Source organism: Solanum lycopersicum, chromosome 6, assembly GCF_036512215.1.
Source record: "Solanum lycopersicum chromosome 6, SLM_r2.1".
NCBI classification, from domain to species: domain Eukaryota; kingdom Viridiplantae; phylum Streptophyta; class Magnoliopsida; order Solanales; family Solanaceae; genus Solanum; species Solanum lycopersicum.
Genome location: NC_090805.1, coordinates 9,264,350 through 9,282,444, shown reverse-complemented (window position 1 = coordinate 9,282,444; position 18,095 = coordinate 9,264,350). Strand labels below are relative to the sequence as shown.

At 32.4% G+C, this 18,095-nt stretch overlaps 1 protein-coding gene across 1 annotated transcript; it reads right to left on the bottom strand.

Annotated features, from left to right (window-relative positions):
• Window positions 1-9,799: 9,799 nt before the first annotated feature.
• LOC138349208 (uncharacterized) lies at window positions 9,800-17,215 on the bottom strand. The gene is made up of 2 exons (XM_069299539.1): window positions 17,208-17,215; window positions 9,800-13,015 (listed from the first exon to the last, which is right to left on the bottom strand). Exons 1-2 carry the CDS (start codon window positions 17,213-17,215, stop codon window positions 11,785-11,787), a joined length of 1,239 nt encoding a protein of 412 aa, XP_069155640.1. The 3' UTR covers window positions 9,800-11,784.
• Window positions 17,216-18,095: the final 880 nt, after the last annotated feature.

Sequence of the window (18,095 nt, the reverse complement as noted above, 5' to 3'; positions counted from 1 at the left end):
CATATCTTTAAGTAGAACAACTGCCTTAGTATGATCGTTACCCCAGGGTGAAGGATTCTTCTTTAACCTGTCAAAGAGGGGCTTGCAAAAACGTCTAACTTTAGGAATAAAGTCAGCTACATAGTTAAGACTCCCGAGAAATCTCTGTAGTTGAGTTTTATCCAAGATGACATCTGGGAAATTATTTGAAAACTCAATAGACCTGCAAATTGGTTTATAGGTGCCTTGATAAAGATCATGCCCTAAAAATCTGATTTTTGTCTGAAATAATTTTTTTTTCTTAGCACTAATGACAAGACCATTGTGCTTAACAATTTTAAAGAAAATATTCAAATGTTTAAAATGAGAATCAATGTCTTCAGAAAAGATTAAAACATCGTCAATATAAATTATTGACATCTGGCTAATATGATTAAAGATGGAGTTCAAAATGTTTTGAAATTCTGATGGGGCATTTTTAAGCCCAAAAGGCATGACATTCCATTCATATTGTCCAAACGGGACATTGAAAGCTGTTTTATATTTATCTTTTTCGGCAACTTGAATTTGCCAAAAACCTGATTTCAAATCAAATTTGCTGTAGACATTTTCTTTAAAGGTTCGTTTTAAAAGATCCCTTTTGTTGGGAATCGGATAACAAATCCATTTTAAAACAGAGTTTAAAGGTTTATAATTAATCACCAATCTAGGTGACCCTCGTTCTTGTTCAGCTGCATTGTTTACATAAAATGCTGAACAACTCCAAGGTGACTTAGATGGGCGAATAATCTTACTTTTTAAAAGAGTAGTAATCTCTTTTTTACAGATTTCCATCAATTCATGATTCATTTGAGTAGGTCTAGCTTTTGTAGAGATAGCCTTTTCATTGAATCCATCAATGTATGGTAAATCAATAATATGAGATTTTCTCTCCCAAAAACTGTTTGGAAATTCAGAGCAAATTTCTTCTTCAAATTTCTTTTGAAGATTGTTAATTTTAGCAACCATAACCGGAGTTTTTAAAATTTGCTCAATTTTCTTAATTTGAATATCATCTTTCAAAAAACTAATTTGGTTTATTTTGGAAGCAGTTTGTTGACGTAAAAATTTATTTTCTTCAAGAGAAAGCGTGTTGATAAACGGGAAGGAAATTTGTTTTCCTAAAATTTTTGTTTTGATTGAATCAAAATCAGAAATATAAGGTTTTATCTGGGTAATAAAAGGTATACCAAAAATAATTTGTTCATTAATGTTTTTTGTTATGGCAAAATCATTAGCAAGGCATATACCGTCATTGAAGATATGAGCATTAGAAAGCTTATAATTTATACAGATACGCTCACCAGTCGCGCTGTATAGCTTGGTAGAACCCTTTTGGAGGTACTTGGTTGGGATAAGACCTTCTATTATGCAGTTACGATCCGCACCACTACCTAACAAAGCAATTTTGTTAAGTACAAAATTAGGACTAATTACAAGCTTAATCATAATGTGAGAACTCTGAGGTCTTACCTTAATGATCATGCTAATACCTGCGTTGTTTATACCTTTAGGAGATGAAGGGGCTGATTGATCTGAAGATTCTTCGTCTTCGGAGGTAGCAGTATCTTTTCCTTTAAGAGAAACCTTATTTTCTTCAAGAAATTGCTTTGCAAGCGCATCAATATCTATTTTGTGAAGTCTTGATTTAACTTCACGAACTTCTTCTTTTAGGAGTTTAACTTCTCCTCGAAGATCACTGATAGAAGGTTCTTCTTTTTTATTAGTGTACCTTTGCATGATTTGTTTCATGCTGAAGGGGGTTACATTCCTTGTAACTTCTTTATCCTTTTGCTTAAGGACCAGTTTTTGAAGTTCAAGGAGATAGTTCCTCCGAGCCTCATCATCTTTGATGTGCTCAATAGTTGAAAAAAGGATTTCGGCTGAGTCTTCAGAGAGTACTCTTATTGAATGATTGCCACAATAGCAAACTGCTCCTTCGCAGTTACAGCTATCTGAATCATTTTGAGCTACGTTGAGGAATTCTTCTTCCTCTGTTTCACTTTTTTCTGATGATTCTGATTCTGATTCAGACTCTGATTCAGATTCTTCTTCATTCAGGATAGCAAGAAACTTTTCTTTAGTTTCTTCGTCTACTTGAAGAAGGCTGATTTTCTTTCCTTTTTTCTTATTTCTTGGACAATCAGGAGCTCTATGTCCTGTTTTTCCACAAGTCCAACATTCATCGGAAGATTTGCGAGAAGTCCTTTTGCTTCTCTTATTTTTGGAAGTTCTTTCCCTTTTGGGAGACTTCTTCTTTGGAGACGATTTTTCTGATCGTTCATCCTTTTTAAGCTTCTTTGCTGAAGGTGGCTTAAGACTAGGAAATCCAAAGTCTTGGCAAAAACTTCCGAGTTAGTTACTCGAAAACTTTTGATCTTTCTTAAGCTGTTCTTTTAGCTTAAGGTCTGTGCATAACTCCATGGCTACAAAATGAATTAAACTTGTGTGATCACCATAAGTCATATCTGAGTATGGGATCTTTCCTTCACATCGATCTCTTATCTTAGATCGAACCTTTTCTGCAAAATGAGGGGGTAAACCACTGAGAAATTTTTCTTTCCAGTAATCATTATTGCAGTCATCTCTTAGCATGAATTTGGTTATAAACATATCCTTATACCATCTGAAGTCAGTTAACTTCTTGCAATAAAGATTGTTTAGAATTTCTAGACTCCTATCCTGGATAAGTCGTGGCTCTCCCACGAAATGCTTTGCTATGCTGTATAAAAGAGTAGCAGTAGCATCTTCAACTATTTCCCTTGTAGTGGTGGTTTGACCACCTTCTTACTTAACCACAGCCTTACTTGCGATAGCTTCAAGGATGTTGTTCCTGTTAGTTTCTGTAAGATAATTGTCCCACCAGTTTCTTAGCGTACCGGTGAAACCTGCAACTATCTTGTTAGCTGCTTGTTTATCAGTGCTTCCTTTCCACTTATAAGCTGTAACACTCATTCCCATTTCTTGGAGCTTGTTATAGATTTGACCATCGGCCATTCCGTCAATGTTCCATTCTGTTATACCAGTACCATCTGCAACACCTTGTGGATGCATATGGTTTTCTTCAAACTGGACGTCTGGAAAGTAAGGTCTGGGATAAAAGTTTTTGGAATGTGGAAGCCTATCTTTGATGGTTACAACTTTATCAATTTTATCTCCTTGAGAGATCTTGATTCTCTTAAGTTGTTCATTTATCCTTTCAAGAATTTCTGGGGTATTGCTAAACTCAGAGGTTGGTTTGGGAAAGTCTTTTGGGGAAAATTTATGGATTTCAAATATTGGATTAGTTTCAAGATTGAAACCTGATTTAGAAGAACAGGGTTTGCTGGCAATTTTGCTGGTGCCACTGTGATTATACGTAGATTCTTCAATCTGTTTAGAAACAATATGAAGCACTTGGTTAGTATAATTATTCTGTTCGAATACCTTAATTATGTCTTCGAAAGTCACTATAGAAGCTTCTTTGTGGATAGAAGGCCTTTTGAAAGGAGCTGCTTTAATGATCTCTTTTCGGTAAGGGATATCCATTTTCTTAATTGCGGAATTTAAATAAAGAAGAACTTACAGAAATTTTCAAAGTTGCTTACAGAAATCTTAAAGGACCTTTATTTCATACAAAGCATAATGTTTACATAAAGAGAGAGCATTCAAAAAATTGTTCTGGTGAAGAATTTTTGATGCTTAAGCTTAAAAACTAAAAGGCCTTTTATAGGCAAAGCTGAGAGACAAAGAGATTTTGAAAATCTAAAAGCTAATCTTCTGATTGGCCCTTGATTCTCGTCCGTTGCTTTTGGTTAAAGCAAAAGTAAAGTGGTTGTCATCTTCTTCTTTTTGAAAAGCAAAGATGCCTGACTTAAAGTTGTTTGTCATCTTCTTCTTTTTGAATAGTGAAGATGCCTGACTTTGTCTGCCATGATGTGGGCCTTTGATAGCGAATTCCTTTCGTCGTGACTGAGTCAGCAAAAGATTCCGTCTTCTTTGAAGCTCCATTTGCTTCTTCCTTGGTAATTCTGATTCTATGAATCTCTACCTGGAAGACTAATTATTCTGGCTTTTAATAGCCTCAATTAGGACTCTTCAGTCAAAAGGATTTAGATAGGATCTGGCTAATGCTTTTGGATTAAGCATGTCGCCATTGTCATCACTTTGTGATGAGGCCTCATGATGTAGCTGGTTAATAGCAGCTTCATCTGGATTTTTCGTCAAGTTCTGAGAGAGCCTTTTCAAGTCTCCTTTTTAAGTCACTCTTTGAAGGTGACGCCTGAGATATTTCCTTTCCCTTTGAAGGAGATGGATTGCCTTTTCTGGCGGGACACCATCCTTTAATTAAGATTTCTTTGGACAAGAATTTTATCCTGTGAAAATCTGCAATAACAAACGTCCATGATAAAATATAAAATAAACGTCTTTTTATAAAGTACTTACAGATCTTGATGTGCTCTGGCAGGGTTGATATGCCTTCTTCAGCCTGGAATGGCGGATAATTTTGTAAAAACTGACGAGGCATCACTTGCTTATTTCCACCAAAAAGGCTCCACCATTCATAGAACCATCTTGGTATGATTGAGGCTGATACCTCTGGACAATATTTGATAAACCACGTGTGGGTGGTTGGCCTGGCATACATGAAATTCATCCAAGCGTTTTTATAATCAAACCAGTTGTAGGTTTGAGGGTTGAATCTCTTGGATAGATTGATCGGAGTTTGTAAATGGTCTACAGGCAAGTTATACGGAGATAAGATCTTTTTGATCGTCAATTTTGAATAGGCGATGCTTTCTGGGTCAGATTTATCTGCCAATTCAAGTTCTATTTCTAGTGATCTGGTATCAATGAGAATAAACTCAAAGTACCTTTTGATTTTTAAGGAAATGTCTATCTCGACGTAATTCCTGTTGGTGTAGATAGGCTTCAAGAGATGTTTGACCTCATAACCTTCATATTCCTTGTCGAGTGCAAGGATTGGGATGATATTCATAGAAATCATTTCAAATTTCTCTTTCTCTCTTGGAGTCATCTGGGAGCTACTTGGAGTAACTGCTTCTGCAAAACTTTGAGGCTGCTTCATTGTGTAGCAGTCACTTGTCTGTTTCTGAGAGAATCTAAGTTCTCCGCTTGGTGATGAAGAGGTGCTGGCTTCTTGATCCTTTGCAAAAGGTTTCTTTAATACCAGCATTCCGGTTGGTCGACTCTGTGGGAGTACTGTTGGATTAATGGGTGGCAAACTTGCCAAAGCTGAGTACCTATTTACATCAGGTCTTGCTGGGTTAATTTCAGGCCTCCTTGCAAAGGGACCTGTACTGGCTGGTTCATTAGGATTGGTCCTAACTGGTTGTTTGCCTGCCATTGGCCTGATTTGTGGTCTCATGTTTACCCTGCAAAAATTCTCTCGTTAGATAATCAGGCAAAGAGTTATTTTCACCTTTAATGAATTCGATTTGAAAATCGAAGCTGGATAAAAAAGCTTGCCATCTAGCAAAAATCTGTTTAGAAACAATATTTTTGACATTCTTTTGAAGGATTTCTTTAGCAGATTTACAGTCCACTCTAAGCAGAAATTCTTTGTTAACTAGATCATCTTGGAACTTGGTTATGCAAAGAACAATAGCTAGGACTTCCTTTTTGATCGTGCTATAATTCTTTTGGGCAGAATTCCAGGTTCCTGAATAATAACGGACCAGCTGCTCCGTAGATTTGGGGTCTTTTCTTTGTTTAAGAATGCCACCATATCCGATGTCAGAAGCATCAGTCTCAACAATCATAAAAAAGTTTGGGTTAGAGATACCTAAGCAAGGAAGGTTCTTAACTATATCTTTAAGTAGAACAACTGCCTTAGTATGATCGTTACCCCAGGGTGAGGGATTCTTCTTTAACCTGTCAAAGAGGGGCTTGCAAATATGTCTAACTTTAGGAATAAAGTCAGCTACATAGTTAAGACTCCCGAGAAATCTCTGTAGTTGAGTTTTATCCAAGATGAGATCTGGGAAATTATTTGAAAACTCAATAGACCTGCAAATTGGTTTATAGGTGCCTTGATAAAGATCATGCCCTAAAAATCTGATTTTTGTTTGAAATAATTTTATTTTCTTAGAACTAATGACAAGACCATTGTGCTTAACAATTTTAAAGAAAATATTCAAATGTTTAAAATGAGAATCAATGTCTTCAGAAAAGATTAAAACATCGTCAATATAAATTATTGACATCTGGCTAATATGATTAAAGATGGAGTTCAAAATGTTTTGAAATTCTGATGGGGCATTTTTAAGCCCAAAAGGCATGACATTCCATTCATATTGTCCAAACGGGACATTGAAAGCTGTTTTATATTTATCTTTTTCGGCAACTTGAATTTGTCAAAAACCTGATTTCAAATCAAATTTGCTGTAGACATTTGCTTTAAAGGTTCGTTTTAAAAGATCCCTTTTGTTGGGAATCGGATAACAAATCCATTTTAAAACAGAGTTTAAAGGTTTATAATTAATCACCAGTCTAGGTGACCCTCGTTCTTGTTCAGCTGCATTGTTTACATAAAATGCTGAACAACTCCAAGGTGACTTAGATGGGCGAATAATCTTATTTTTTAAAAGAGTATTAATCTCTTTTTTACTAATTTCCATCAATTCATGATTCATTTGAATAGGTCTAGCTTTTGTAGAGATAGCCTTTTCATTGAATCCATCAATGTATGGTAAATCAATAATACGAGATTTTCTCTCCCAAAAAGTGTTTGGAAATTCAGAGTAAATTTCTTCTTCAAATTTCTTTTAAAGATTGTTAATTTTAGCAACCATAACCGGGGTTTTTAAAATTTGCTCAATTTTCTTAATTTTAATATCATCTTTCAAAAAACTAATTTGGTTTATTTTGAAAGCAGTTTGTTCACGAAAAAATTTACTTTCTTCAAGAGAAAGCGTGTTGATAAACGGGAAGGAAATTTGTTTTCCTAAAATTTTTGTTTTGATTGAATCAAAATCAGAAATATAAGGTTTTATCTGGGTAATAAAAGGTATACCAAAAATAATTTCTTCATTAATGTTTTTTGTTATGACAAAATCATTAGCAAGGCATATACCGTCATTGCAGATATGAGCATTAGAAAACTTATAATTTATACAAATACGCTCACCAGTCGCGCTGTATAGCTTGGTAGAACCCTTTTGGAGGTACTTGGTTGGGATAAGACCTTCTATTATGCAGTTACGATCCGCACCACTGTCTAACAAAGCAATTTTGTTAAGTACAAAATTAGGACTAATTACAAGCCTAATCATAATGTGAGAACTCTGAGGTCTTACCTTAGTGATCATGCTAATACCTGCGTCGTTTATACCTTTAGGAGATAAAGGGGCTGATTGATCTGAAGATTCTTCGTCTTCGGAGGTAGCAGTCTCTTTTCCTTTAAGAGAAACCTTATTTTCTTCAAGAAATTGCTTTGCAAGGGCATCAATTTCTATTTTGTGAAGTCTTGATTTAACTTCAGAACTTCTTCTTTTAGGAGTTTAACTTCTCCTCGAAGATCACTGATAGAAGGTTCTTCTTTTTTATCAGTGTACCTTTGCATGATTTGTTTCATGCTGAAGGGGGTTACATTCCTTGTAACTTCTTTATCCTTTTGCTTAAGGACCAGTTTTTGAAGTTCAAGGAGATAGTTCCTCCGAGCCTCATCATCTTTGATGTGCTCAATAGTTGAAAAAAGGATTTCGGCTGAGTCTTCAGAGAGTACTCTTATTGAATGATTGCCACAATAGCAAACTGCTCCTTCGCAGTTACAGCTATCTGAATCATTTTGAGCTACATTGAGGAATTCTTCTTCCTCTGTTTCACTTTTTTCTGATGATTCTGATTCTGATTCAGACTCTTATTCAGATTCTTCTTCATTCAGGATAGCAAGAAACTTTTCTTTAGTTTCTTCGTCTACTTGAAGAAGGCTGATTTTCTTTCCTTTTTTCTTATTTCTTTGACAATCAGGAGCTCTATGTCCTGTTTTGCAACAAGTCCAACATTCATCGGAAGATTTGCGAGAAGTCCTTTTGCTTCTCTTATTTTTGGAAGTTCTTTCCCTTTTGGGAGACTTCTTCTTTGGAGACGATTTTTCTGATTGTTCATCCTTTTTTTAGCTTCTTTGCTGAAGGTGGCTTAAGACTAGGAAATCCAAAGTCTTGGCAAAAACTTCCGAGTTCGTTACTCGAAAACTTTTGATCTTTCTTAAGCTGTTCTTTTAGCAGAAGGTCTGTGCATAACTCCATGGCTACAAAATGAATTAAACTTGTGTGATCACCATAAGTCATATATGAGTATGGGATCTTTTCTTCACATCGATCTCTTATCTTAGATCGAACCTTTTCTGCAAAATGAGGGGGTAAACCACTGAAGCTTCAAACCATTTGAAGAATTCAATTTCTATTTTGAATCTCTTCATATCTTTAAACCATTTGTCTTTGAACAAGACTCTTTGTTCTTTTGGGTATGTATCCACATACCAAGCTCTTTTTAGAGCATGCTTTGGGCTAACCCACCATTTGTTTATTTTCTTTAAGTCAGGAATAAACTTGTCGACTGACTTAATGGTTCCAATTGAATCTTTCCTTTTGTGAGAAGGAGCTTTCATCTCGCTGGGAGTGGGGCTACCTGTAAAAGAGGATTCATAATAGACCTTGGGGATAGTCTGGATGAAGTCTACCCCTCTGAACTTACCATGCTGTTCTGAAACTTCCTCAGTTTCATACAGGTGCTCATCTCCCTCCCGGGTTTTTGAAGTAGAAGGTCTTGAGGTGGACAACCTTCTGCTGAATGACTCAGGATTGGAAGAACTGGACCTGAGGAACTTTAGGTTCACCGATCCATCTGAAAACTGAAAGGTACTCTCTATGGAGGATCTATTGGGTTGAATAGGAAGTGGCTCCGTTATGGATTCAAACTTCCAACTTTCATCGGAAAGAATCTCATCCCACTTTAACATTCTAGGCACAAAAGTAGTGCTATGCTCTTGGTGTGATTCCATAAGCATAGTAACACCTTTGGTACTAGAGTTAATTGCCTTTGGGGCAATTGTGGTCTTCATTAGCTTATAATATATCCTGTATATTACTGCTAGATCTCTGGTTCCTAATTTGCTGTTCATGTTCTTGGTCTTGATGTTGAGGGTCAAGGTGTCAAGAATATGAGGATCTTCTATTTCTATAGAAAAGTTTGGATAACAATTAAAGTAAACTGGCCCATGAGCAAGATTACTCTCTAAGATTCCTAGTAAGGAGTCTTCGACATTGAGAAGTCTAGCATCTCTAAGCATAAGACAGATAGGAATATTTAGACCTTTTCGGAATAGAGGTTTAACAACAATCTGAACAAGACCAATGTGAAGGAATTTGAATTCCTTTTTGTACCTGTCAATGTCAGCTGCAACGAGCAATTTGATATATTCTAAAGAATTATTAATTGCAGAGGTTGATTCACAAGTTTTTATATTAAAACTTTTAAACATGCTAAAATTACCTATTTGGTAGATCTTATTAACAGGTTCTTTTGGAATACTCCAATTTTGTAAACGCATATCTTCTTTAGATATAGAGCAATTAACAGAGTTAACAATATTATTGTTATTCATGATAGTTAAACAGTTGTCTTTGGCCTGAAAGAATATCAAGGATAAGCAAGTTGGTAGAAATAATTTTAACAGAGATTATCTAAACTATAAAAAACTTATAATTGAAGTTTAGATTTATAAAATGAACTTAGAACTTAACTTGTAAGATTAACAAGATTAATAATGACTTAATAATCAGGCGAATAAATAATTAATATCTCACATATTGGATCTTACGTGTCTTTGGCAAGTCTTATTGTAGAACGGAACACCATACAGATCGGCGGCCTGCCTCTCACTAGGACTTACTGGACTTACAATGATCCATCTTTTAGGCTTATCCAAATTCTAAAGCCGGAAATTAATCGGCATAATGTTTACATAAAGAGAGAGCATTCAAAAAATTGTTCTGGGGAAGAATTTTCGATGCTTAAGCTGAAAAACTAAAATGCCTTTTATAGGCAAAGCTGAGAGACAAAGAGATTTTGAAAATCTAAAAGCTAATCTTCTGATTGGCCCTTGATTCTCGTCCGTTGCTTTTGGTTAAAGCAAAAGTAAAGTGGTTGTCATCTTCTTCTTTTTGAAAAGCAAAGATGCCTGACTTAAAGTTGTTTGTCATCTTCTTCTTTTTTAATAGTGAAGATGCCTGACTTTGTCTGCCATGATGTGGGCCTTTGATAGCGAATTCCTTTCGTCGTGACTGAGTCAGCAAAAGATTCCGTCTTCTTTGAAGCTCCATTTGCTTCTTCCTTGGTAATTCTGATTCTATGAATCTCTACCTGGAAGACTAATTATTCTGGCTTTTAATAGCCCCAATTAGGACTCTTCAGTCAAAAGGATTTAGATAAGATCTGGCTAATGCTTTTGGATTAAGCATGTCGCCATTGTCATCACTTTGTGATGAGGCCTCATCAAGTAGCTGGTTAATAGCAGCTTCATCTGGATTTTCGTCAAGTTCTGAGAGAGCCTTTTCAAGTCTCTTTTTTAAGTCACTCTTTGAAGGTGACGCCTGAGATATTTCCTTTCCCTTTGAAGGAGATGGATTGCCTTTTCTGGCGGGAGACCATCCTTTAATTCGGATTTCTTTGGACAAGAATTTGATCCTGTCAAAATCTGCAATAACAAACGTCCATGATAAAATATAAAATAAACGTCTTTTTATAAAGTACTTACAGAGCTTGATGTGCTCTGGGAGGGTTGATATGCCTTCTTCAGCTTGGAATTGCGGATAATTTTCTAAAAACTGACGAGGCATCACTTGCTTATTTCCACCAAAAAGGCTCCACCATTCATAGAACCATCTTGGTATGATTGAGGCTGATACCTCTGGACAATATTTGATAAACCACGTGTGGGTGGTTGGCCTGACATACATTAAATTCATCCAAGCGTTTTTATAATCAAACCAGTTGTAGGTTTGAGGGTTGAATCTCTTGGATAGATTGATCGGAGTTTGTAGATGGTCTACAGGCCAGTGATACGGAGATAAGATCTTTTTGATCGTCAATTTTGAATTGGCGATGCTTTCCGGGTCAGATTTATCTGCCAATTCATGTTCTATTTCTAGTGATCCGGTATCAATGAGAATAAAGTCAAAGTACCTTCTTGTTTTTAAGGAATTGTCTGTCTCGACGTAATTCCTGTTGGTGTAGATAGGATTCAAGAGATGTTTGACCTCATAATCTTCATATTCCTTGTCGAGTGCAATGATTGGGATGATATTCAGAGAAATCATTTCAAATTTCTCTTTCTCTCTTGGAGTCGTCTGGGAGCTACTTGATACCAATGGAGGGGGTGGAAGCGGATTTATAAATTGAGAGTAGAGAGTAGAGAGAAGATTGTTAGATGAAGGATTGATAATTTTATTTATGAGGGGAAACCCTCTATTTATACACAAAAATTACAGACTTTTGGCCAAAAATGGCCGACACATACTTTACACTTGGCCTCTTTATATTCGACCGACACAAGAAGACAAAATACTTACTATTACTACTTTACATAATGGCCTCTTCTTTATTTATGGCCGACATACACACTATTTTCTTTATGACTTTTACAATTGGCTTTTTAGAGCCGACAGAACACGACAAAAATAAAAACTATCACTTTTTACATATGGCTGATATTCAGCCGACACAAAATTTTAACAAAATACAAAATACAAAATACTCTTTTTTTTATTCGATTTGAACGTCTGGTATGACATTATCTTCTCCTTGACATTTTGAACATATATGGTCGGGGTATTTTTGTCCAATAATTTTGTAATATCTGGTCAATAATTCTTCCGAAATAAACCCTTTTCTTAATGCTCTTGTTGTTGGTTTTTGCTCTGGCTTGAGTAGACTAAGTATCCATTGGCGTATCTCTTCCATATCTTGTTCTCTGGTTTCTTTAGAATTTGAATATATCATAACTTGTTCTCGTACATAATAGCTCCATACTGAATTTTCGTTTAAATAATTGTTAGTTAGTTCATTAAGGATAGTTGCTATTCCTATAACTCTTTTGTTGGCGTAGAATTCTGGTATCTCAATCTTTTGTATTTCTTGTTGTATTCCGATATTTTTTGGAATTATCATATCTCTGGTCAAACCAATTTTTATAACTTGTATAATTGGTTTTATCTCATCAAATAATATCTCTGCTGGTGCTGAATAAAACTTTATATAAAACAATGTTCCTTTAGTAATTCTTTTATAGTTCATAAAGGCTTTGTATAGCTCTGGTATGGTAGATATTTCATCTCCTGTTTGGGTATAAACTGTATTAAGTAATCCATAACTATAACATGTTTTTACTAGATTTGCATTGGTGCCTGGTTGCGCTATTAACTTATTATATTCTTGTAGCTTTTGGGTTATAAAATCAGTATTAGGGTCTTTGGTAGTTGGAGATCTAGGTGTTGAGTTTAAATAATTTTGGATTTTATAAAGGTTTTCAATATATGAGCGGGTTATGTGGTTGTAGGCTTTTTTATCTTGGTTTAAACTTTCTGAGTAAGTATGTATTTGTGGTGGTATAAATAATGAGTCTTTTTGGTTCTTTGGAATAAATGGTTTATCGAAGATTTTGTTCATATTTAAATTTGTATATCTTATTCCACTGGCTCCTTTTGTTGTAGATGTGCTTGCTGTAGCTGCATTTAAACAAACATTGTCATGGGTTTTATGGAGTTTCCCAACGTCTCCTTCTAGTTCTGGCTTTTTACCGTCCGCCGAACGACGTAGCTCCGCATTTTTAGAGTCATGCTGCTGACTGTTAGCTTTCAGATTTTGTAACTCTTTTCCCATACTGTCCACCTTCGTAGAAAGTGTAGTAATTGCTTTGAGTATTTCTTCTATTGTATCTTGTTCAGTTTGAGTTCTTTTTTCTTGATAGGTAGTCTGCAACAAGGTTCTTGTCAGTCTTAATTACTTTAATTGTAAATGTAAAATTTAATATATTCAATACTAATCTCCTTATTTCTTTTGTTGTAACTGAATCTTCTAATTTTTTTGTTATCCACCATTTTACCTGTGTGTTATCTGTTCTTACAATAAATTTATTGTAAACAATATATGGTTCAAATGCTAATAAACATTTATATAATGCGAATAATTCTTTTCTATTTATTTCCTATTTTATTTGTGCTTCTGTATAAGATCCTGAATAATATCTACAATGGTGTTCTATTTTTTCTTTTTCATATTTGTATTTTAAAACTCCTCCGTAACTATGATCACTCGAATCTGTTTCAACAATGTAAGTAAATGTTTTATTTTCATCAGGAAAATATAGTTTTGGTAATTTTTTACATAGATTCTTAATAATTTTTATATGTTTTTTATCTTTATTATCAAAATGATATTCTACATCTTTTTTAAGTTTTTTATGTAATGGTTTTAAATGTTCTGCTAATTTTGGTATATATTCTCTTACCTGGTTTACTAATCCTAGAAAGGATTGTAATTTCTTTTTTGTATCTATATTTTCATCAATATTAATTATTTTTTGTACTATATGAGTTTGCATTTTTATTCCATTTTTATCTATTTGTATTCCTAGAAATTCTATTTGTGATTTCATAATTTCTACTTTTCTTTACTCAAACTTATACCTATATTTTTTACTATATGTATAAATTTTTCCAATAATCTTATATGTTCATCTTGTGTTCTAGAATATAACAATATGTCATCTATATATACAATACAGTTTTCTAGTTGGTTAAAACAGTTATCCATAAAATGTTGGAATCTACCTGGTGCATTTTTATATCCAAAAGGTAAAACATTCCATTCATAGAAACCTTGCGGTACTGTGAATGCTGTTAATTGTTTGGATTCTTCTTCTAGTTTTAGGTGGTAAAATCCTGATTTGCAGTCAAATTTGCTAAAATAATTATATCCTTGTATTTGTCTTATTTTTAGTATTTTGTTTGGTATCGGATAATTGTATGTTTTAGTTTTAGCATTTAGATTACGATAATCTATGACCATTCTACTTTTACCTCTTTTTTGTTCGCTGTGTTTTATTACTATAAATGCTGGACTTGCTATTGCTTTTTTGTATGTAATTATTTTCTAACAATTCATTTATATGTATTTTAAATTCTTCTAGATCATCAAAGTTATATTTTAATGGTTTCTGTGTTATTATACTATTTTCATCTATTAATTCAATTTTTACTTTTGTCTTATGTTTTTCCCATCCTTGTAATGGATCTTCACTATATAATTGTTCTAGTTGTTCATTAATTAATTTGACTTTGTCTATAGCAAATATAATAATTTCTAATTGCGTTATTTGTTTATTATTTATATTTTCCATTTCTTGGTTTATCTTTTCACTTCCTTTTATCCATTCCATAGGTTTTCGTTGTTTATTATTTACTCTTTTTGCTCCTATCTTATTTCCGCATGGTGTAGTAAGCCACCAATGTGTTTTTGTTATTATGTGTGGATAATATCTATCTAGAAATGACATTCCTAATAACATATCTTTTGTAGTAAATTCAAAATTATACATTTCTTCTATTGTTAGTATTTTATCCCATATTTGTATTTTTATATTTTTTACTTTGTATTTAATCATACTTCCTTCATTGTTAAATCCCGTTACTACCATAGGTGTTTTTAATTTTTCCCATTTATCTTCTGGTTAGCAATTATATTTACATATATTCGCTTCTGCTCCTGTATGTATCATAGGGGTATAATATCTGTTGTGATATCCTTCTACTTTAATTTTTGCAAGTATAAATATTTTCATTAATCATTTTGTCCTTTTTATAATTATTTTCTTATTTTGACAAGTTATTGTTAATTGTTCATTTTCTATATTGTATGGTTTAACTTTTTCTAACCATTTTATTCCTAATGTAATATTATGATTTCCTTGGTATATTTTAAATTGTATTACTAAGGGTATTCCTCCTATAATTATTTCTTTTTCTGTTGTTTCTTCATTCGTGTTCACTATCTCACTAGGTAGTCCAGGCATGTATGTCCTGTTCTTATAATTTCTTCTTCTAATACTAACTCTCTTGTTATATAATTTTCTTCTTGTCTTGTATTTATTAATATTTTATATTTTCTTTGGTCTATTATTCCTGTTATGAAATAATGATATGGTGTTTTTTCTTCTCTATCTAATAAGCTTTGTGGAATTTCATATTTTTTTTAGATGGACTCATCCTTGATGAGGTAGCTCTTGTCAATGTATTTGGTACGCTTGAAGTGCTTAATCTTTCTTTTACTATCCCTAAATCTTCTTCTATATCAATTTCTTTATAGCTATAGTCATTATTGTCTATTACAGTAATTATTCTTTCAAAAGGATTTTCTATTTTTATTTTATTTATTTTATTTCTTGCTGTTATTTTATGCTTTGTTGTTAATATATATAAATTTTTACATCTTGCTGTAAATAATTTGCTCCCTGGTGCTAGTTCTATTCCAGACATTTTCTAATATAGAACTAATGATCTATCTATATTTTTATCTGTTAATGATACTGTATAATTAGCACTTATTGTAAACTTAAATTTTTGATATATTAAGTTTCCTTTTACCACACTAATTATGCTTTTTTCTATAGGGTGTACAATTCTATCATCTACTAAATATATTTCTATAGGTGTATCTATTCCTTCGCTAAAGCAGACTTTTATTAATATTTCTGTTCCTCCAAAATGTACATATTTTATTGGTGTTTTAGCTTTTATATCTTGTATTTCTTTGTTTATCATTCTTTTATTTATTATAGGTATATATGCTTTTCCTCTTGTGTATTTACAATCTATGATATGTTCTTTTTGACTAACTACATAGTATTCTTCTTTTTGTCTTTTAAACCAATTTCTTAAAATAGGTATTTCTAGTACTTTTTCAACACTTAAATCTAATTCTTTTCCTTTTATTTGTTCAAATATTGTATTATCAAATATAATTTTCTGTTCTGATGATTCTTCATCTTGATATTCTTCCTTAGATATTATTTTTATTTCATTTTCAGACATTATATTTCTTCATCTGTTTCGTTATTATCTATGTCAATATTTTCTTCTTCATTCTCAGTTTCTATGTCTGATACTTCATATATACTATCATTTTCACATAATTCATAATCTATGTACTCTATTTGCATATATTTTTCATTGTCTATTATTAATTCTGCTATTTGTTTTCTTTTTGGATTTTTGGGTAATTTGCAATCTTTAGCTATGTGTCCTATCTTTCCACAATTATAACAAGTACATTGGGATATTTTTCTTTTTGGTCTGTATGGTCTTTTTTTTTAATGATTTTTTACATAATACCTTCGTCTTGGTTGTTTATATTTATATATAGTTTTGTTTTTTCTATAATTTTTATATCTTTTAGATTTTTGTTTTTTTAGTTGTGCATCCAAATTGTGGTGCCATTTTATTTTTGCAACATGATAAATTTTTATTTAATACTTTTTCCATTTTTAATTTTTCTTTTTGGTTTTCACATAGTTGTATTAACCATTGATTTAAAAATTTTATTATGGATCCTAAAGTATCTACCATTCCTTCATTATTCCAATCCTTTATTACGTTTGTACTAAATGGTTCTGGTAATTTTGTATAATATTGTTTTCTTATTTCCTTTGCTTCGTCTAAATTGTATTTAGCTTTGTAATAATATTCTTTAAGTGCGCAAGTATATTCTTCTAAGTAACACATTTTACATATAGCTAATTTTGTCATAAGTTGTCTATTTATTATTTTTTTCTCTATTTTGTTCTCTTATATCTGTAGTCATGCCTCCAAATTCATTTCTTATTGCTGATTCATATTTATCTAGTATATCTATATTTGTTGCTGATGCGGATCCATCCATTTTCTTATCATTCCTAAGTACTTCTAAACTTTCCCAGGGTAGATTTTCTATCCATAATTTTGTTGTTCCTACGAATGTTCTTTCTACGTATCTTGGTGTTTTCGCTGTTTCTATTTTGTTATCTATTAACTGTTTAGACATATTTCCTATCCATAACAATATTGCTTTATTTATATCTGCGACACAATCTAAATCTAAGAAATTGTATTGTTCATTTGCTGGTTTAGGTGTCCAATTTTTATTTAGTCTACTGTTCCATATTGCATTATTTCTGTCTGATTGTTGATAGCTTTTTGTATAATAAGTTTGTGGTGTTCTCCTAGGACTAACTTTAGGACTATTTTTGGGACTATTATATGGGGTTTTAACTCTTGACGTACTAGGTCTATTCATATCTCCTGTGTTTATTTCTAATTTTTTTGGTTTATTTATCTGTTCTAGAATTTCTGTATATGTTTCACTTATATCACTTATTTCTGATTGTTGGTCATTTTCATTTTCGTCTATTTCATTTACTTCAATATCTTCATTTAGATCTTTTAGATCTTCATTTAGCTTCTGTTCCATTTGTTTTATTTCATTTGTTAATTCTAGCTCTTTATCTTTTTGTTTTTGTTTATTTTCATATAATAATTTTAACCTAGCTAATTCTTTTTCTAATTCACTTATTCTTGTATTTTTTATTTCTTCTAAATTTTGTACTTCTTGTTTTGCTTGTGTTTTTATTTTTTCAATTTCTCTTGATTTATATATTTCTTCATTTTCTTTTGTTATTCTTACCATAGCTGTTAAGCTATCTTCTAATTTTGCTGTTTCTTTTTCTAGCATTAAGTATAAGTTATTTCCTATTCTCTTGTATCGTCTTCCTAAATTTGAAAATACTATTTTTATTATCATTTCATCTTGGTTTTCATATGTTTTTTCGTCTACTACAAATTCTTATTTATTCATTATGATATCAATTGATTTTTTCTATCATTATCTGTTTTGACTAGTTGTGATAGTTCATATTCTATATATAAAGATCTTAATTTTTTCCATATTTTTCTTACCTTTTTATCTATCTTAGTTCTTTTTATTTTAATATTTTTATTTTTATTCATCATAACCTTTTATATAATATTTTAAAAAGCTTACTT